General features: G+C 42.7%; 1 protein-coding gene across 1 annotated transcript in view; it reads right to left on the bottom strand.

Annotated features, from left to right (window-relative positions):
- Positions 1–569: 569 nt before the first annotated feature.
- The window catches only part of SCML4 (Scm polycomb group protein like 4), a 113246-nt gene continuing 90804 nt past the window's right edge, over positions 570–23011 (bottom strand). Inside the window, exons 6-8 of the mRNA XM_073335165.1 lie at positions 16342–16611; positions 4259–4404; positions 570–785 (exon numbers count right to left, since the gene is read on the bottom strand). Coding sequence (XP_073191266.1) covers positions 660–785; positions 4259–4404; positions 16342–16611 — 542 coding nt within the window. The 3' untranslated portion in view covers positions 570–659. The remainder of the gene's footprint in view (positions 786–4258; positions 4405–16341; positions 16612–23011) is intronic.

Consider the following 23011-nt stretch of genomic DNA (forward strand, 5'->3'; position numbering starts at 1 on the left):
AGAAAGCCACCATGTCATCAGCAGCTGAAGCCTGGAGTTTATTAGGATTTGTCCCTCTAGTGGGAAAACAAGGTACTTCAGTCTTCAGAATTTTTTTTTTTTTAAACTAAAGAATTTCAAGTTTTCCAGATAGTGCAAGACGTGGGGGTAGTGCCCATAAGACAACAATAGCTGACCAAACAAAGGGCATTAATCTGACCTTTTCCAGGCCTTTTATCTCATAATGCTGTTGTTCTTGGGTCTGCATTATAACCACACCCCAGATGTTGGCAAATTACTAATTATGCCCCAGAGGCTGACAGGTGGCTAATGAGTGACTCTTCTATAGTCCCTCATCAGTCCTCAGCATGTGTCAAAGCTGTATTTGTTTCCGATTTCCCACTTCTGATTACAAAAATAGGACTTACTATAATCATAATAACAATATTAATGATATAAAATAATTATTGTAATTATATACTTTTTGGAAAATTATTAACACAGAACAGCTAAAAGACCCCATTGGATTAAAAAAAGGTGAAGATGCACAAGTATTAAAAAAGAAAGTCTTTGTTAAAAAAGAGGGAAAAACAATTCACAAGTTGATGTATTTCTATAAGGCAACATGTTACCTTTTGTCTGCTATCTGGGATTATGTTGGGCCACTGTTGAAGGAAATGTCAGAACTTTGCTTGCTTGAGTTTATCGATGTGGTAACAAAGTTTCAATGCTGGTCCTAATTTCAGCCCCAAGTATTTCATGATCATGTCACTTTTCAGTAACAATAAAGCATTGCCATCAATCTCCTGTTTTAAAAAAAGAGAGAGAAAAATCAAGATGTATAACCTGTGACCAGTGCTGAAAAAGTAAGAGAGCAAGCATTCCATTGCAGCTAAGACATCTTCCAGCTGCATCTTCAAATGGCTTCATTCAGAGTAGAGCTGGCTGAAATTTTGTCAATTTTAAAGTTTCATCAAAGCACCTTGATGTTAAAACGTGCCATATCAGTGCTAAGTATTAGCATGACTTCCATACATTTCATCGTTTCTGTTTGATGGTCAGAGCTTGTCTGTGTGATCCAAGTTATACTAATGAAGCATTACTATCAAGCTTACTGTGCACGGACCATTATTGTGCTTAGTGCTGATCCACAGTAAGATCACTTTATGATTCACTCAATCAGCAGTTGATGGTCAATTTCCACTCCTCTTGCCCCCACACACCACATTGGAAACCACTTTCTCCTTATCGCTTCTTCCTATCATTTTCAGAAGGTAAGATAAAGGAAGAATCAATGTTGCATTCAAATATGGATACAACCAACATGTGCATAGCATAAAGAAAAACAAACTTCTGGAGTTTAGAATGAAGTAAAATAAAATACTATCGAGTGATTAGAGTGAATCCGGCTTTTTCAAAATGTTTTTTTCCCTTTAACATTATTAGTATGTAAGGGTTAGAATTAAATTACATGACAAGAGTGTGCCAGAGGGAGCATTCATATTTAATTAAATATCCTGCAATAGCTATGTCCCTCTGATGAAAAAGTATGTTTGCTTGATTTCTCTTTATTAATACTATGTCAGTAATGATCTAAAACTCTGCAATAGCACTATTAGAAGATGCAGGACCAGATCCTTAGCTGGTGTAACTCACTGAAGCCAAGGGAGTCAGGTTTACTTACACTAGTTGAGGTCTGGCCCACAGTAATTTGGACCAGTATTGTAGACTACTGGAGTGTTTCTATAAGGGATTGGGAGCAAGAAGTGACACAGGTTTCTCAAGTACAGCCTGCAAGACTGCAGTAGCATTTGGAGATAGCGAGCAGCTTCCAGCTGCAATAGGAAAGCATTAAGGCTTGTTTCTGCAAACACTTATTCCCGAGCATATTTCTCAGCATGGTGAGTAATCCCTAAAGGGGCACTAACCCTGTGGGGTTGATTCACTAGAACTATTCGGAGTAGCTAGCGCTATACTCAGTAATAAGTGTTTGCAGGATCAGGCTGCTCGTGAATAAAAGGATTAAAACAGCAAAATGAGACTGCGCCTCCCACTTCTTGGTCCCACTTCAGAGGCTGGAAATGTAGGCTTCCCCTCTCAGTAAGGTCACCCTCTGCAAGCAATACTGTCGAGTGGTAAGCTAACTGGAACAAAGCTAAAATAATCAATATGAAGAAGGTCGAGAAAACTATATGTGCTCACAATTACAATATCCATCACTGGAAGAGGCAGGTTATAATTCTGAATGAACAGGTTTAATTACCTTAAACATAAAGATTTTAGTCTCCTTCACATATGCATTTGCCAATTACTGACCATAATTAAACTATCAGAGCGTTGCATTGCTTTGCTCCCTTTTAGTTTGATTTTGCTACTTGTTAATTCTCCATGTATTCCTCCGTCATGTACTATCCTCTGCAAACTCTCTCTCTCTCTCTCCTTCCCTTCTCCCACGGCTGGGTATCACTTTTGCTGCTTTCTTCTTGCTGAGAGGTCATTGCAAAACCACACACACTCATTGCCAGAAATGCTACTGCAAGAGAGGTGTACAGCTGATGGTCTCACACCAGTTCTGCGCCCTTCAGTGACCCTATAAATTATGGGCTAGACTCTTCTGAGCCTGGACCCTGTTGCAGTGGCTCCAGATGCAGAAACTCTCCCTGGGAGAGGCTGCAGCGCAGAAAACAGCCCAGGAGGTTGGGGGATTCGCGGATCCAGTGCACACCCCCAGAAGCCACTTTTGACAGAGTTACTGCAGAATCTTGGCCACAAGCAAGAGCTGCCTTCCTACATGGGAAAAACACAAGGGAGGGCTGTGATGGTACCACTCACTGCCTTCCCTGTTGTGGAGATAGGGGAATAGACTGGCTAAGGTGGATTATCTCTCCCTACAGCTGTTTAGGTGAATTTGGCACAGTAAGTATAAGTCAATCCCCAATCCCTGATGGTCACTTTAAATATAACAGGGCAAGAGATAGCACTGTCCTCATTTGCTTTTCCTTTTCCCACTTTCTCTTCATTGTACCACCCTGCTACAACGGTGGTGTCACGGCTAAGATTAGTTGATTGCTAAAGCAATGATTTCAGGTGCTTGTTGGGCCTGTCAATGACATTAAGTGCTTCAAAGTAAATTACGCTTCATAGAAAGATTTAACACACAGGAAGATATGGCTAAGGTTAATGGACTAATCACTTGCCTCTCCCCTCTGGGGTCTCCATGCTAATCCAGCTTAGATTTGAAGGTTGAAAAATTGCAGGGATATATATATTTCAAAGGCCTAATTGAATTGAGTTGTGCAGTAGCCTCACCCAAGCTCTCAGACCTATTGCATATTTTACAGTGAAACTGACTCTAAGTATATACAACAGGTGCTGGGTACTTCACAATGGAAGATGTGGCAAATTTTAGTGCCCATTTAACTGGGTCTCTTTTGTCACAAATACTGTAGGACTATGGCACCACATAAAATCCTACAGCATAGCTCACCTAGAGGCTGTTGTGTCAGCGCACCAGGCTCCATGCTGTATAAGACAATATAATGTCAGAATCTGCCACATATGCAATAACAAAACAAAAACCGCCCTGATGCTTTTGTACTAGGCAGACTTGTCACTTCCCAAACGTTCTTCTTTCTGGGACAGGGCGAGGAATAGCAGGGAAAGTCTGCACATGTTTCTGGGATCCTCCCTCACATTCACACCCGCTTCCCCTGATTTACATCTCCCCGCCCCAGTCTCAAAACCTTCCAGCAAGGCAACTTTTGTTCAACTGCAGATGGCTAAACTATGTTGTCTACACTGCTGGTTTATACCATGCTTTTGTCAAACGGTTTATAGGAAAGCCATACGGTGTTTGTAATGGTCAAGGAAACTAAGTTAGCTCCTTACTGGCCTGGACTTCATTTAAACACAGTGCTGGAGCTAATTAAGATATGGCCTTAAGCACCCAGCTCAGGGGATTAGCTATAGAATGACATAAGCCATTGCTTCCCTCCAGGGGTTGAGAGAGCAATTCCTCCACACATTACTCTCAGCCTCTGCTGACACGAATCACCTGGCTGGACCTAGAAGTTCTTTTAATGTAGAGTTAAACTCCAACACTTGGATGTTAACATCAGCTGTGTCTTGTAAACTGCTGAGTGCAAGCAATTCCCCCTGCAGCCAGCAGGCGTTGGGGATGCTCCTTGCCTCACAAGATAAGACTCTCACTTGGTAAAGTCAATGACCTGTAAACTCAGCCCAAATAGCTGGGTTACACCATGGACCGCCTCCTACGTACATGTTTTCTGAAAAGCTCCACGTGCGGACCTAACGCGTGAGGATCTGCATCCTTCACAAACCAAACCACATCATCGACAGTCCAGGTCGAAGGGTTCTTGCTTGACGGCCGAGCTGCATCTTGTCTTTCTGGCGAAGGACTTGAGGCTATGGATAGAAAAAGCCCATAACAGCATGTTACAACTTAATACCAGTTAATGAGTTTTGAGAGCACTTTGGAGTAGGGCAGCCTTAGGTGGTTGCTACGGTGTTGGTGTTCGGGCTGGTGTGGGTGTGGGGGTCGGGGGGGCAGGGGGGAGAAGAGAAGGTATTTGACTGCTTACTAGGAGACTTGGTCCCAGCTGGTGAATTGTGTTAAAAACGATGAAATGCTCAGTCTCTTGCTGGGAAAGGAAAAAACGTACCAGCTGCCATGCTCATAACAGAGCAGCCACTGCTGTCTGATCTGCAGGCAGCAGGAATATTGGCTCAAGAAGGCACTGCTCTCCCACCTGGAGATAAAACACCACAGCGCTAAACAAAGGAATTAGCCATACAGTGCAAAGGCTGGATGAAATGGGGATTTAGCAAATTGTTTGTTCTTAGTGTTCAGATATTTTGACTTATCCTGCAGCTTAAAAGAGCATTTCCATTTGATATCCTCCTAATCTCGGGCTCTCACAAAGTTGAAGGTCCCCAGTGATTGCCTATTTGGAGAGCTACTAAAATGTGCGAAGATGAACATTGCACATGTGACTTTTTAATGGTATAAGCCCAGGATGATTTAAGGTCACTTCAGCCTGTTCCAGCCTTAAATCAAGGCAATAAAGGCACATTGGAATGAAAGTGCATTTATGTTTTTATTCCTAGTCTCTGCAGAATTATAAATCTCAGTCACTACGTGTATGCAACCTGCCCCCCGCCCCTCCTTCATGGTGTTGCACTATTTGCAGTGCTATGTGATGACATTTGATTACAGGAAAGCTGTTTACATTTGTCTATACAAAGCAAACTTCACATTAACTGGAGGCAGCGTATAGACTCATAACACCTTAGTAGCCAAAACCGCCTCGTCTCTCTTTGTTAGAGCAGAATTTTTAATGAGTAGATATGAATAGTAAGAGACCAGGCACAACAGAAAAAGAACAGAGCAGGCAGGGGGAGATCAGAATACCTGACGAGTTGAAAAACTGGAGGCCAGAGAAGCCCAGAGTAGTCAATAGGGGAATCAGAGAGGCTCAAAGTGGCTGATTAGAGAAGATCTGAGACAGCCAAAGAAACACTGAGCTTGAAAAAATGTATAAACTCTGTAAGAATCCCACAGACCAGTGAGAGCACTATAATACATGTGAGCAAATGGAATGGGCTGGATTAGCGGCTCATGTAAACTGGTATCCCATGGACTTCAATGGAGCTCGGCTGATTTGCACCATCGGAGGATCTGCCCCTACAAGCAGGATCCCTGCCTAATGTCCAGGCTGTGCATACTGGTACTTTTTTGCCATCCAAAATATCTCACAGTGTAACATAATTCGGTATATTTTTGCAATTATGAAAGATGGACTCCAATAAGCAGCAATACTATGGATGTGCAAATCTGACTGACGGGGCTTCATACTGGGATTTGATGTAAATATCGTGATAATTATACTCTCATTTACTAGGTCACTCTTTTGGATATACAGGACAAGGAGTAGCTGCAGGTCCTCTAAGTAGACTGCTAGTGTTCATGTTCATATGCAATCAGGCAACTCTGGGCTCCGCTAGCAGAATAAATGCAGTGCACATCTGGGATCTTTGGCATGAAGCTGTGAAGAAAAAGCATGCCAAATGAATGGTACCATCTCTGCCAACCATCGGATGATCAGCAACGTAGAATACATTGTCAGGGACGAGCGAAAGAAACAGGATGCATCTTGAAAGCAGAATTTCAGCTAGACAGAAATAGGTTCTCATTATCTTAGCTGAAAAAAGCACCAAGTTCTATCCCTCTTGATCAAGGTGGAACCTTGCTTTCAGTCTAATCCAGATATAGGCATGTGTGTGGAGCTACCTAGAAAACTGCCAGTTGGCCGTTCAAATGGAAGGCTGTCAGTGGCCAGGGCAGACTTTAGGTTTTCACTCCAAAAAGGGTGGTTAGGTAGTGGCGCAGTGAGTCAGATGCACCTAGTGAATTTGAGAGGGAAGTTTCTACCCTGACACTATAAACTGTAGAAGACTATGACCTTGATACTGCTCCTGCTAGGTGATCTAGCCTCCATTGTGCTGAATGAGCATGAAAATGAAAATGTCAGGCAAAGCTCTGCTTCTGATTACATCAGTGTCAATATAAAGCAACCCCAGTGCATCTACACCAGTGTACGTGAGGGCAGAGTATGGCCCAGTGACTCTTGTCTGATGTGCATTGCTTCCAGAAATGCCATGGAAGGGCAGAGGAGAACAGATGGCCCACTGGGAACAGCAGGAAGTCTTTAACAGTATTACCCATTTCTCTAATAAAAAGAAGGGGGAGGGTGGAGAAAAGAGAAGGTTGAAATGACAAGAGAATTCAATTCACCCCTGACAATGAAACAATCAATAAGTTGAAGCTAAGGTTTTTAAGATAAAATATAAACGACCCTTTTAAGCAGACTGTATTGGTAGAACTCTTCAAGGATATCTGAAAAGCCCCAGAAATTTAAAATCACTCTTTCAAATTCCAAATCAGTAACAGAGCACTGATTTGAAAACCATTAACTGTTTTTTCCCCCAAATATTAATATTTGAAATCCATTTCCCCCAGCACTTCTCTGCTACAACCTGAATTCAGGGTTCTGTGCTTTTCTGACATTAGTTAATGACATCACAAGCACCTACAATAGATTATTTGCTGACATTATCTGTCGTGTTTTAGAGCCAATTTACCCATATTTATTTTACGGGGTTTATCACTGCAGTATCACCACCTCATATGAGTAAGCATTAAAGTAACAGGGCATTGTTGAAACTGGCATACCATTAATTTGCACACAAAATCCAGAACTCGGGTCTTGGTAAGCAAGTACAGGAAGATCTGTTTTCCATATGTTTTAGAACATTTTTCAAGCTTTTCACTCTGGCCATATAGTCTATTGATCTGGGAACTTAAAAAAAAGCCCCATAAACTTCTTCATTTACAAAAACTTAATTTCAACAGGACTTTATTACATGTTATACAAGGTGATTTGGTAACATCATTTTGCTGGAAGAATCCTACATTATAAACAAAATTGTTTGATGGTTGTATGATAAATACTGTACTTTCTTGTGTCTGAAGGTACTTGCAATTAACACAGGGTTTAGATAAATGAAGAAGTCTCATCTCTCATGGGTATTTTATGCTATCCTGTCATCAGAATTAATCAAGATGTTAATGAATACTCAGATTACAAAGAGATGTGAATGTTCAGTATGAATAATTATTTTTAGAGATCATAATCTAGGTCAAATCCAATTTCCCCGTTTTTGACAGGTGGCAAAAAATTACCAAATTAATGGAATGGGATGTGGAAAGCTAGGCAATGAAAGGGAGGGAGAAGAAAGCACTTTTCCATTCTTCCTAAAACCAGATGATGGGGAAGAAGAGGAATAGATCCTATTTCATCCACACTAAACTGGGAGGAGAGGTAGATACACTGGAGGGTAGGTATAGGATACAGAGGGACCTAGACAAAAGGATTGGGCCAAAAGAAATCTGATGAGGTTCAGCAAGGACAAGTGCAGAGTCCTGCACTTAGGACAGAAGAATCCCATGCACAGCTAGAGACAAGGGACCGAGCGGCTAGGCAGCAGTTCTGCAGAAAAGGACCTAAGGGTTACAGTGGATGAGAAGCTGGATATGAGTCAACAGTGTGCCCTTGTTGCTAAGAAGACTAATGGCATTTGGGGCTGTATAAGTAGGGGCATTGCCAGCAGATCAAGGGACGTGATCGTTCCCCTCTATTCGACATTGGTGAGGCCTCATCTGGAGTACTGTGTCCAGTTTTGGGCCCCACATTACAAGAAGGATGTGAAAAAATTGGAAAGCGTCCAGCGGAGGGCAACAAAAATTATTAGGGGGCTGGAGCACATGACTTATGAGGAGAGGCTGACGGAACTGGGATTGTTTAGTCTGCAGAAGAGAAGAATGCTCTCTATAAATATATCAGAGGGATGGATAAATACCGGAGAGGGAGAGGAATTATTTAAGCTCAGTACCAATGTGGAGACAAGAACAAATGGATATAAACTGGCCACCAGGAAATTTAGACTAGAAATTAGATGAAGGTTTCTAACCATCAGAGGGGTGAAGTTTTGGAATAGCCTTCAAAGGGAAGCAGAGGGGGCAAAAGATCTATCTGGCTTTAAGATTAAACTCGATAAGTTTATGGAGGAGATGGTATGATGGGATAACATGGTTTTGGTAATTAAATATTCATGGTGAATAGGTGATGGGATATTAGATGGGGTGGGATCTGAGTTACCCAGGAAAGAATTTTCTGTAGTATCTGGCTGATGAATCTTGCCCATGTGCTCAGAGTTTGGCTGATCACCATATTTGGGGTCGGGAAGGAATTTTCCTCCAGGGCAGATTGGAAGAGGCCCTGGAGGTTTTTCGCCTTCCTCTGTAGCATGGGACACAGGTCACTTGCTGGAGGATTCTCTGCTCCTTGAAGTCTTTAAACCACGATTTGAGGACTTCAATAGCACAGACATAGGTGAGAGGCTTTTTGCAGGAGTGGTGGGTGAAATTCTGTGGCCTGCGTTGTGCAGGTGGTCAGACTAGATGATCATAATGGTCCCTTCTGACCTAAATATCTATGAATCTATGAATGAGGGGGGATTTGATAGCTGCTTTCAACTACATGAAAGGGGGTTCCAAAGAGGATGGATCTAGACTGTTCTCAGTGGTAGCAGATGACAGAACAAGGAGCAATGGTCTCAAGTTGCAGTGGGGGAGGTTTATGTTGGATATTAGGAAAAAAATTTTCACTAGGAGGGTGGTGAAGCATTGGAATGGGTTACCTAGGGCGGTGGTGGAATCTCCTTCCTCAGATGTTTTTAAGGTCAGGCTTGACAAAGCCCTGGCTGGTATGATTTAGTTGGGGATTGGTCCTGCTTTGAGCAGGGAGTTGGACTAGATGGCCTCTTGAGGTCCCTTCCAACCCTCATATTCTATGATTCTATGAACCAATTTTTGGAAAGTCCATGACAAAAATACATCAGAAACAGGGCATAGTTGCGGCAGAAGAGAAGCAGAACAGTATGTGCCAAGGAGGCTTTCAGCAAGAATTCTGAGACTCATGGACAACATCTAACGCCTACTGAAGTCACTGGAAAGACTCCTGCTGACTTCAGTGAGCTTTGGATCAGGCCCATATGCACCACCTTGGGGCGACCAAGCTCAAGGGCTCTCTGCCCCATTTGTCCTTTTCTTTGACTCTAGTCTTTAGGCCTTCCTCCCAGGCCTGGAACCACCCCAAAGAGGATGATGAAGTGATGTAAAGCCCAACAACTAAACTGGTGTCAAAACATAGTAAAGAAACATAATGCAGAAACTGAGATAAAAATAGCAAAAGAAGAGAAGATAAATAATGTGCTCCTTAAATACAAGAGCAGCCCAAGCTTATTAGAGAGCATGTGAGTGGCATGAAGTCAGCATCTGAAGATGTTGATTTAGAGAATCTGGAAGGGTGTCAGAGAGAGAGAGAGAGAGAACTACTGACATTAGAAAGCCTGGTGAAAAGGGAAACTGGCAGTTTTCTCCAAACTCTTAAAGCTCGAGAAAGCAGGAGGATTTCCAAGGCTATGTGGGTTACAGCAGAATAATTCCACATCCCTAGCAGATTGTCTGTATACAATGACCTAAAATGAGGCAGAAGCCACAGCAGGTGGCAATGTGGAGGCACCTCCTTAAAGCCATAATCTGGAGATGTTTTTAGTGTAATTGTGGGGAATTGGCCACCAGCCTCCCATTCACCTGACTCCATCATGGGAACTTTGAGGTTAAAACCTATGCATTGCACTTTAAAAATGGGTTCTGCTATGCATAAGTATATATTTTATAGCCTGAATTATGTGGGTTTTTTTAAAAGTGTCCTTTACAGTAAATAATACATGATCTTTTACAAAAATATCAGTGAATAAAGAAAATTTGGCTTGAGGCTTCAAAAAAAAAGTCCTAAATTTGTTCCCCTTTTAATGCCACCTCAGTTTAATGAGCCCTTCTTGTCAGTATGCAAACAGAGATGGATACGTGCAGATTCCAATTGCTCATCTCTGTTTTCTTATGATTGAGCAGCATGTAAACTAGTTCTAGGGAGAAGAAAAACACAAAGAAGCATCCTAGTGAGATTGCAGATTTCTGAAACCTTTGCAGCTGAGTGTGTTGTGAAGGCAATAAATAAACTACACGCCTGCTGCACTGAAACCAGTTCACAAAGATCTGTTATTAACAAAGTCTAGCAATACCACTGAAGGTGAATGCAGCAAGTTAGCTGAAACATATGATCCGTGTGAAGACGTACACAAGGTTTAAGAAAACATGCACAATACTTTGTAAAAACTATGGTAAGAACTTCAGTGTTATTGTGGAGAAGTACTTCAGAACTGATGCGATCACAAATATCTAGAGGAAAAATGAAACCAAATGGTGAATGGGAATGTAACGGTTTCCCTGAATCTGTGTGCTATATTGTAATAAAACCATGACCATCTGTGACTTTGCGGGTATCACTGTGTAGCACATAGGCCACTCACAACTTCACAGTGACACCGTGTAGTAGAATTCACATCTCCACTCCAGAAAGCACCAGCTTCTAACCTTGGCTAAAGGAGAATCTCAGCTAGCAGTACAGAGCCTCTGACACACAGCTGAGCAGTTCTGATTAAATAGGTGGCATTGGTACATATGCACACTAGCCAGTTCATTGCAATAGTCCAGCATGTTAGAGTATCTGAGATGTGTGTGGAAACCAATATTGATATTGTTGTAGACTGTAAGCTGTTTGGGGCAAGGTCTTTGTCTTCTTGTGTGTGTAGACAATACCTAGCATATCAATGTTACGTTGCGGATTAATCTGCCAATTTTCAGCTTCACGTACAAATAACAAATATCAGCGACATGGAACTCTCATCCTTTCCTTTTTTGGCTAGAACACCTGGCTGGCCAGGTCTTGCTGGTCTCGTGTGCATGAGTCACATGAAAAAGTATTAAACGGTTTTGGCAGAGACTCATTATCGCCTTGTGTTTTGTGTGGCAGCCTGAAGTTCTGCCAACTCACCTCAAAAACAGCCAAATGGCTCTAGTGCCTGGGCCCAAGCTACCTTTTAAAACATTTCTCCTCTCCCCTCCCCAGCTTTGTTTCCTAACCTGCTACAGAAGAGCTGACTCTAAGTCTTGGGAAATGTCTAGGAAGTTTCAAAGGCAATCGGTTTTGTGAAAATTGTAATAAACTGCTTCCTGGGCAGTCACTGGTGTTGTCCAGATTCTGGACAAAATGCAGCTAGATAGAACCCAATGGGAACAGATGGGATGCTGGAAAGACACTTTAGGTGCATAAACTTGGGCTGGGCGCAAGAGACCTTTAGGTGTTTGAGAAGAGAGTCTCTGAATGGCAAAGATACTACAGAAAAAACCATTCTGACACCAATTGAAGTCAATGGAGAGGTTCACTTAAATGGGTACTCGAGTGGACCCTGATTGACCAGAATGCGACAGTGACACAGTCATTTTTGAAACAATATTGCAGAACATGATAGCGTTTGGGTCTATGTCTACACTGCCACTGAACGGAACGGGAAGCCCCGTTAGGCATACCCGTACTCGCTTTCATTTAGCTAGCACAGCTAAAATAACAATGAAGACTCAGTGGCATGGGCTTCAGCAAGGTGCGAATCCTGGGTACATATTCATGTTGCTAGCCTGTGCTGAAGTGAGGGCTGCTAACCAGATTAAAGCTAGTGTGGGTATACCTATCTAAGCTGCAACCACACCTTCGATTGCAGGCCAGTTGCAGTGTAGACATAGCCTATGAGAAGACCAGGGTCAAGGCTTAAAGAGATGTGGAGGTGAAATACAAGGACATTTGAAAAAGCACCTGTCACAGTTCAGGGCAACTGCAGCTGTATTTCCCGTCATTGGTCCAGCAATGGCACCTGGTATCAGGCTTCCAGCTCCCCAGCCATTGCCTTTCTGGGTGGAAACCCACATCTCTCTCCCTTCTGACCAGGGTATTTCCAGGCTGCACAGCTCCCTGCCTTCACTGTGTTATTCCCAGCAGGGAGAGGCTGCCTGAGGACACCTGCTTGCTTTCTCTTTAGGGATGGTTAACCAGGGTGATTACTACAGTTATAAGTACCACACAGTTCTTTCTATGCAAGCCTATTATATTCTGAAGAGGAAAGCACTACAGAGAAAACACATGAAAAACAATAAAAGAGACTGCACACATGTAGTGCATGCATACCTCTCTGGGGGACGAGGGGGCTTCAAAGGTTTGATAACGGAGCAAATACAGTGGCAGCTCCTCTCCCTACTAGAGAAGGTACACACAAAGCCACAACACCACATACACAACTGCACTTTTAATGTACCCCAAAGGTATTAACCTTCATTCTATAAGAGTTCACTTAATTCAATAAAGTTTATCTTAATTCCATAAGGTTTGTTCGGGATATTACAGAAGGTTGTCAGTCTGTCACAGTGCCATTTTGAAAGGTGACTGTTAAATCCAAAAAGACACTACAGTTAAGAGGAATGGCTGACAGTTCAATGCAATTCAGTGTGCAAAATGCAGGAAATGCATTAAAGATCAGTGTGGATTCATGAAGGATTATTCAAAGATCTGATGTTAATATAATATTTTACTGAAAACTGTAATTCGGGAGGCAACCCCACAGCAATGCTCATAGCCAGTTAAGGCTTGTAAGGTGTCACGGTTCCTTCTCCACTCTGAACCCTGGGGTACAGATGTGGGGACCTGCATGAAAGACACCCTAAGCTTATTCTTACCAGCTTATGTTAAAAACTTCCTCAAGGTACAAACTTTGCCTTGAACCATATGCTTCCACCACTAAGTGTTTTAAACAAAGAACAGGGAAAGAGCCCACTTGGAGACGTCTTCCCCCAAAATATCCCCCCAAACCCTACACCCCCTTTTCCGGAGAAGGCTTGATAAGTATCCTCACCAATTTGTACAGGTGAACACAGACTCAAACCCTTTGAATCATAGAATCATAGAATATCAGGGTTGGAAGGGACCTCAGGAGGTCATCTAGTCCAACCCCCTGCTCAAAAGCAGGACCCATCCCCAATTAAATCATCCCAGCCAGGGCTTTGTCAAGCCTGACCTTAAAAACTTCTAAGAAAGGAGATTCCACCACCTCCCTAGGCAACGCATTCCAGTGTTTAACCACCCTCCTAGTGAAAAAGTTTTTCCTAATATCCAACCTAAACCTCCCCCACTGCAACTTGAGACCATTACTCCTTGTCCTGTCCTCTTCCACCACTGAGAATAGTCTAGAACCATCCTCTCAGGAACCACCTCTCAGGTAGTAGAAAGCAGCTATCAAATCCCCCTTCATTCTTCTCTTCCGCAGACTAAACAATCCCAGTTCTCTCAGCCTCTCCTCATAAATCATGTGTTCCAGACCCCTAATCATTTTTGTTGCCCTTCGCTGGACTCTTTCCAATTTATCCACATCCTTCTTGTAGTGTGGGGCCCAAAACTGGACACAGTACTCCAGATGAGGCCTCACCAATGTCGAATAGAGGGGGACGATTACGTCCCTCGATCTGCTCGCTATGCCCCTACTTATACATCCCAAAATGCCATTGGCCTTCTTGGCAACAAGGGCACACTGCTGACTCATATCCAGCTTCTCGTCCTCTGTCACCCCTAGGTCCTTTTCTGCAGAACTGCTGCCTAGTCATTCGGTCCCTAGTCTGTAGCTGTGCATTGGGTTCTTCCGTCCTAAGTGCAGGACCCTGCACTTATCCTTATTGAACCTTGGATCGTAAGAACAATGAAAAATCAATCAGGTTCTTAAAAGAAGAATTTTAATTAAAGAAAAGGTAAAAGAATCACCTCTGTAAAATCAGGATGGTAAATACCTTACAGGGTAATCAGATTCAAAACATAGAGAATCCCTCTAGGCAAAACCTTAAGTTACACAAAGACACAAAAACAGGAATATACATTCCATCCAGCACAGCTTATTTACCAGCCATTAAACAAAAGGAAATCTAATGTATTTCTAGCTAGATTACTTACTAACTTAACAGAAGTTCTGAGGCTGCCTTCCTGATCTGTTCCCGGCAAAAGCATCACACAGACAGACAAACCCTTTGTTCCCCCCCACTCAAGATTTGGAAGTATCTTGTCCTCTCATTGGTCATTTGGGTCAGGTGCCAGGGAGGTTACCTTAGCTTCTTAACCCTTTACAGGTGAAAGGGTTTTGCCTCTGGTCAGGAGGGATTTTATAGCACTTTATACAGAAAGGTGATTACCCTTCCCTTTATATTTATGACACAAGGGAAATATGCTTTTTTTGCTGTCATAAGTTAATGCTAGACAAGGGCGGGGGATTTGAAGAGAAATAAGAAAGGCTTCTGCAAATATATCAAGGTGAAAAGAAATACTAGAATGACAGAAGGTTCCATTAATAAAGGAGGAAGGGAAAGAAATTAATTACTTAAAATGGCTGAGACAATTAATTCCTTTGTTAAATCTGTCTTTTAGATGAAAAATATATAAATGGAGTTTGAATAATTAGAAAGGAAGGAAGACACTGTTAAAATCACTCTAATGATAAAGAGAAGCTAATAGAATACTTGGAAAAAGTGAACAAAGATATGGATTCTAGAGTAAGAGAATTAGTTAACAATGAAACACTGACAATTATTTTTGAAAAATCATGGATACTAAAAGGCTGGGGAAAAGTAAATTAATTCTGATTTCCAAAAAAAGGAAAGAAGAACAATTCTAGTAATTACTGTGCCATGACTGAGATCCTACCCTGCAATCAGCACAGCTCAGAAGGGATGTATTGAAAGGTAGCAGTAAGCCATTTTTGTGACTCCTTCCTCCATTCTCCCCTGATTCTGTGGCCATCTGGCTGCTGGATAGGTCTCTACCTGGTCCCACAGGGCTCCTCTACTTTACCCCTGGCTGGCTGCCTCTTTAACCCATCCATACCCCGACCTTGGCCCTATGCAGTCAGAGAATTCTTCACTGAGAGAATACTCCAATTGCCATCGGAACTGTTTTAAAGGCTCTTTTGTATAACCAGAGCAGTACAAAGCAGTGTTAATGGGGCCAAGGATCAGGCTATATAAGATTAAGCCCATGTAAAATACTGGAACAAAAAAGTAGAAGGGGAAAAATCATTAAATACATAGGGCCCAACCAACATCTATTGAATTCAGTAGAAAAACTCTTATTAACTTTAATGGGAGCAGAAGCGAGCCCTTAAAGGATAATGGAGCAATGAGCAGTAAGCAGCCTGGGTTTATAAAGATTACATGTTTCTCAACCAACTTTTTGTGACGAAATTTGACATAATTCGTAGGTGAAGAGTGATAGTGGGCTATGAAGTACAGCTCGGAAATAATCCCTTTTGTTGAGATAATTAATTATAAGAATCATGCCTTTATTTTGCCGGCTGGCTGTTGGGATCTGCATTGCACAGCACCATGTACACTTATGGAGCTATATAAATAATGAACTGTGTCGAATTTGGGGAATGAATAATTTGATATTCAGATAAATATTTATAGCCATAAAACCAGTTACTCCAGTTCTGTCATATGCATTACACGTAACAGATTTAAATTGAATAGTAAGAGTACCAGAAAACATTCACGTTTTCTACTGGACAACCTTTTCATCATTTATTTCTCCTTCTCCATAGTTTGCTATTGCTTCCTCTAACTCACAGTGTTTATGATTTGACCACTGGGGTTATTATTCTGTAGCTCTTACATGAAACTCACCTAACATCGAACAGAGTTTGCGGTGAGTAAGGACTGTGCGATGGAGCCACAGGAGAACAAAATAACACACATGGTTAATATCAAGATGGAATCATATAGATATATTATGTTACCACTTCTGTTTCCTTCAAGATAGGTTCCATTTCTAGTTGGGCTGGATGTCTGATGCCTCAAACCAGTAGATGATGGTCCCCCGGAGGACATCGGACCGGAACGATGGCTGCAAGAGGAAGGGGAGCCTCCAGCAAGACGTCCATCTCCAGAGCTTTGTCTCATGGTATACAGGGAGCTCATGCAATTAAAGGCAGAATCAGAAGGATCAACACTGTAGCGCTTCATGTTCATAGGGTCAACCAGGTAATCTTCAGGTACGATAGTTTCTGCTTGGCGGGAAGCCAGTGAAGAGAAATATAGATCAATGAAATGTAGATCATTTCTGGTCAGCCATTGAACACCTTGTTTAAAAAGTTGTTTTGTACAATTAGTTTAACTCTCTTTGCAATATCACACATAGCCAACTGGAATCCACCGGCCAGAGCCCTCAATGGGATGCCTGTGCTGAACTGCAGCATGGGCAGAGTAACAGTTATGTTGTTGGGAACTTCAAAAGTAATTGCTGGTGCAACAGCCGTACAGACAACTGAATGCATCTTCTGGGTTTTAAGAAGTGACAATGGGTAATAAGACAAATTCATACCTCCGGTACTAAATAACAACAACAGGTGTAACTCCACCTAAGTCATTGGAGTTACAGCAGGGTTGAGTGTGGCTCAGTCTGATTCAGCTGTGTTAGTTTTGTTTTGGAGCAATTATTTCTTCAGAATCAGGGGGCATTTACTATTAAATTTGAAAGGAGGATGGGGGAAGCATGGTCCTGATGGGATGAGGCACAGGTCTCATTTGCCTAATGGTGCTACATGAATAACAGAGTATGCAGGTTATGCATCCATCATTCTCTTATTCCCTTGCACATAAAGCATGAAGGTCAGAAGGAAAAGGAGGACAAATGGGCATGCAATTTATTGGGTAAAAACTCCTGTCAGCCAATGAGAAAGAGTAAAGATAATAAACCAAAATGTTCTGGCTGCAATTACAAAAATTAATCAGGAAATATAATCAGACATCAGGCCTGATATTCCCCAAGGGAAAGAAAAACTAGATAATTCATGAGCACTCCCAAGTTTGATTACCAACAGAGAGAGATAATTGAGCTTTCCAAATACATTTCAGGTGCAAACATGAATACAGGCAACATAACCACTTACAAGTTTTTGCCCTGTTGCGTCCCTTCCCAGTTTTGTACAGTTGTTGCTTTCTGAAATAATAACTATCCAAACCCAAACAGAATATCCTTTCCTCTTACCATGTAGCCATCAGTTTATATTATTATCTATATAGTCCTATAGATGTGCATGGCACTTTGCATATATGGTAGGCAAGAGCGATACCACCATCTATTGTAAAGGTTGCCTGACAATTTCCATGATAAGGCCCTGTTTTCATAACATTGCCAAAGTTAAACTGTTTGGTTTGAAATTTTCCATGCCATGTGTCTGCCTCAGACTGAAATAGCTTGGAAAGTTTCAGTCAAACCAGTACAGCTACTTCCAAGAACAAGGCTAGAGAAAAATACATTGTATTTCAATATTGAAAACATTCTGGCAAACTTTTATCTGTGTCTCCCATGCTTTGGAGCATGGACTTGAAATTTGTCAAGGGAGTGAACTTCATGTTAGGGATGTGCCTTTTGCTGTTCCTATGAAAATCTCCCTGCATTGGCTAAATTATAAAGCGTTTGAAAAAATCACAGTGCACAAACACTCAGTAGAGACTTAGAGATTTGTAGCTAAGATCACCAAAGATTCCATGCATACTGAGCATGCTCCAGCTGCTTGCAGCTTGTATGTATGACCAGACCATGAGTGCGCCATCCCCATGGAGTGATTGAGCATGGTCCATCCACAGGATGGGCCCAAGCACTGGAAATGAGAGAAGGGAACCTGTCTCTCTCAGTGACCCCCTTGCTAGGCCCAGACACCAAAGGGGAGGAAGGCACAAGAGCCAGATGGGAAGAGAGGAGGAGATGGCAATAAGGAGATTGCTGGGACTGGCACTGGGGAGAGTGAAGCTGTGACTGGGAACCGGAGGGCCAGGGAGGAAATGGGACTGGTTGGGCAAGGAACCGGAGACTGGGAGCAAGTGAAGGGAAGGGTGGAACTGAGAGGTAGGGAGGGAAATGGGGGAGGACTGAGAGCCAGTTGGCAGGGGGGACACTGAGGTCAGATGAGGGAAGGGGAAAACTGGGAAACTATTACTGATTGCACAAGAGGACAGGGAACCAGCATGGGGAGAGAGGCAAGGCAGATCTGATGAGGAACCAGGGAGCAGGAGCAGTACTGGGACCAGCTGGGCTAAGGGACTGTGACAAGGAGCCATGGATGGAGTAGTGGGGAACAGAGACTGAGATTAGCTGAGAAGACCAGGGAGGAAAACTGGGACAGGGAGAAACAAGGGTGTGGGAGGATGACTGAAAGCTGTGGAAAGGGGAGAGGCAGATCCGAGAAGGAGCCAGGAAGGGGTACTGGGACTGGCTGGCAAGGAGACAGAGAGTGCGGGGAGACTGAGGCTTGGACTGGGAACCTGAAGGGGAAAGATTAGGACTTGCTGGGCAAGGAAACTGGGATAAGAAGCCTGAGGAATGGAGAATAGGACTGGGACAACTAGCCAGACGTGGGGAAGAGACAAGACCGCGACAGAGAGAGGTTGGAGGGGATGGAGTAGTAGGGGTTTGGTTTGGGAAGGACAGTGGCCTGAATACATAGGATGGATGGTACTGTGTGTACAGTGTATATAGGGGGAGCTGGTAGCAACCCCTTAAACGTAGGTTGCTTAACACTTTCTATTATACGAGATTCTTAGAACTTTTATTCAGGAAGTGCTACCACCTCCATGGTTTGGAGCAAGCCTTTAAATGTGTCAGAGAGAAAACCCTGAGAATAGACAAGGGCCTTTTCTTTTCCACCCCGAAATTCCGTTCAGGTTCAGCTGAACCCCCTCATTAAACTACACATTTAACAAGCAAAGCATGAACAGAGAACATACAGGATGGACAGCCCTTCTCCTCCAGGCAGATCCGTTTCCTACTTCTTCTTTTTTTAGTTTAATCAAAAACTGCACTTTCGTCCCTCCTGCCCCTTGTCCACACCTTGCTCCCCCTCTCCTTATTACTCAAACGTTATCCTCTGCAGCCTGCCTGCTTCTGCCCATTGCAGACTGTTCAAAACCTCCTTAAGTCATCTTTTTCTCCTACTACTCCACCCACATCACCTCCCTCCTTAAATCCTTCCATGGCTTTTCTCTCTTACCACATTGGTTTGTCCTAAAACTCAAGTCCTCCATAACTATCTATATCTATAAATCCCTGGCCTTATATCCTCTTCCCCCATCTCTCTCCCTAGGCTCCCCTTTATCACCTCTTCTTACTGATTCCTTCATCTCTTTCCCTCATCTCGACTTTGTACTGTCTTTAATGCTGCCTTCCTATGCCTGGAACAATCTCCCTCTTCTTTCCTGCCAAGTGCCCTTTCTCTCCTCCTGCAAATCCCCCTTAAACCACATTTCCTCCCAGAAGCTTTCCTATTTTATTTTTCTCACCCGTAAATCTCTCTGCACTCTCCCTTTCCTGAACTTTTGTGCCTTTCTTTGTCTTGTCTATTTAAGGTCCGGATTCTGAAAATGTACATGCTTAAACTCACTCCTAGGAATATTTCCATGCTGGGATGACTCACATATATAAAGTTCATCTTGAGCCTGTTTGCAGGATTGAGGCCTTAGCTTATAAATTCCTATAAGGGGGAAGGGATCTATTTACTTCCCCATGTGTACATTTATATGTCATGCATCACAACAGTGTCTTAATCTAATGTCCTGATCCACGCAGGCAGACAACTGTGTCACACAGGCAGATCCCTGCTGACATCAGCAGGGCTCTGTGCTGTGTCAGGGGGTCCATCTGCATGGATCAGTTTGAAGGATCAGGTCATATATTTCTAACATGCTACCTACATTTATTGCCTGGTATCATTTATTAAACTATTATTAATAATAATGAATCCACATCCCCGTAGCACAGCTCAGAAAGCCCTCCACTCAGGTCAACAAAACACAACTGTCAAAGCTCTGGATTATATGCTGCAGACATTATGCAAAAGACACATCCTTCAGCAAAGAGACCACAGCAAGCAAATCTGACAACTACCTTGCACTAGATGTAATGAGTTGTGTCTAGACTAGTATATCTCGAGCTGCCTCTCTGTTGCCACAACGCCAGTTATTCAGCTACAAATTGCCTCGCCCCATATAGGAACATCTGCCAAAAATTCCCAAGACAGCATCTCAAAAGGAAGCCCCCCACCCCTGTCAGTGTTATAGGCTACACAATAAGTTCCTGCCTGCCAAAGAGCTGCAGGGCCTTCAGTCTGGTACGCTTCATGCTGTATCACATGTGCACATAGGACAGAGGATAATTAGAGAAAATCCCCATAGAGGCTAATTGGCGACATAGATACTAGTTCCCTAAACAAGAGACTTCCTCTTCAACACACTGGGAGCTTCCCAGGACAACAACTGTCAGGGTCTGGTGTTTGTTTGTTTTTATCTCCGTGTGGAAAACTGTTCTGTAACTTCTGTTCTGACTCTGATTTTCTTTACTGTCTCTTCATAACCTCTTGTTCCACCGTTTATACTGGTTTGTCATTTTATTTCCTCCCATTAAATTCCCCATTAACATTTTTTCTAGCTAATATAGATTTCTTTCTCTCTCTCTCTCTCACTCTTTTTAGCCTGTCTCCCATTGCTCATATCATTTAGTCGTGGGCTCAACCCTATGGCCCTTTCCTGTACCTTTTAAAGTGCTACAATATTTTTTCTTATAATGGGTTGACCAGACGTGAACTCACTATTTTAAGCCGCATGATATCATGTCTTCCTCAGTCCTGTCCACTCCTTTCCTAGCCATGACTTTGGTTAATCTACTAGGATTTTCTCATTGCCAGACATTTTGAGAGGAGTCAACCAGAGTCTCAAGGTCTCTTTCAAAGTCTCCCTAAGCAGCTTAATTCCTTTGTATTTTATACTCACTGGGCTTGATTCAACCCCTGTAGCAGAAAGGGATTCACCCTGTTGAATGGAAAGGGGTGTCTACATCACCACCCTCCCCAGCTTGATTGGCTGGGGACAGCAGCTTTAACTTGCAGTTGGGATTCTATGAAAGGGCTGGAGGCAACGTAGGGGATTTGTTGAATCAGATTCCTGGCCACACCCCTTCCCCAGCCAGCATCACCCACTTCTGGGGCTAGGCTATCTGCTTACAGGCCTCCTATCCGAGCAGGGCTTGTGGTTACTGGGCACTGCCACAGTTCCCTCTGGGTGGACTGTCTATTGCCAAGGTCACATATTACACTGGTGGAAGCCTGGTATTTGATATTTCAATACATTAGGAAAGCACTTCATATGTAATTCAGCCTAAGTGAGTGTAACATCAACGAAGTCATCAACTGAGTTGCCCCTGCTTACGCCAAGGCTGAATTTGGTCCTTAGTATTCATGAATAAAGTCCAGAGGAGAAGCAACAAAACTTGGAACAAACCCTGCCATCCTGTTTGCAGAGCCAGAGTTTCCTCACTAACCTTCAGAAGGAAACTAAAGAGACTCAAGATCTGACCCAGAAAATTCCTGATTCCTGTGTTTAATGTGGATAGAGTCTCTAGATAGCTAAATGCTCTGTTCATTGCTGGGAATGCATTCTCTCTCTCTCTCTCTCTCTCTCTCCCTCTCTCTTTTTTTTTTTAATTGAAATCGTAAGAGGTGCTGCCTAGCCAAAACGGAACCTAATCTATACAGCTTTCCCACAACAGCCACTGCTTGTTTCTTTCTCACATTAGGGTTATAAGGCTTGGCAAGAGAGAGGAGATCCACTATGCTGGATCTTTAAACCCTGTTTCCTCAGGAAACTCCCATATTGTGCTCATGCATTGGGGAGATGGAATGGATGTGGAAACAGTGACATCTGTATTAACTAACTGGAAGCTTTCTGTACAACAAAGGGTATCATTGTGAAAACATGTTGCATTTTCATCCGATGAGTTCCAATTAACAAGGAATGAAGACACTGCCTCTCAAACTTTACATGCAAAAAAAGAGAATAGGGGAGTACAGGAAGATCAAATAAAGAGGTGCAGTACGGTCCACTTTTATATACCATCATTTCATGCTAATCTAACCTGTTGAAAAAAAGAGATAGAGGAAGATTTAACTAATATTTACCAACCAGGCATGCATTAGCTGTGAGCTGACAACCATCCTTTTAACCTGGACTCCAAAAGGATCAGAAAAGAACATTTTCTGTGTCTATCAAACACAGTCTCACACATTTCTGTCTGGTTAAAATACTTCTTTATGCCTTGTCTCCACAGTAGTTTAATATTTGATACGATTAGCTGAGGATGATAATGAATTGGGGGTTTTCAGCTCTGAATTATCTGATTTACATCATGATGACAACACCACCCACTCCTTTTAGCTCCATCCCCACTCCAGACATACAACTCCATGAAAATATGAAGTCACCCACTCAGAGGCATTTCCAGAGTCTCAACACCATCGTATTACACACATATATACACTAGGCACTGCTTGTCAAGAAATAACTGTCATGCCCTTATCTCCAGTAGCAATATGTAGAGGTGCCCTTTACAGGAAAGTGCTAGGCTTGAGGGCAGCAGCA

The sequence above is a fragment of the Lepidochelys kempii genome, chromosome 3 (genome assembly GCF_965140265.1).
Source record: "Lepidochelys kempii isolate rLepKem1 chromosome 3, rLepKem1.hap2, whole genome shotgun sequence".
Taxonomy (NCBI): Eukaryota; Metazoa; Chordata; order Testudines; family Cheloniidae; genus Lepidochelys; species Lepidochelys kempii.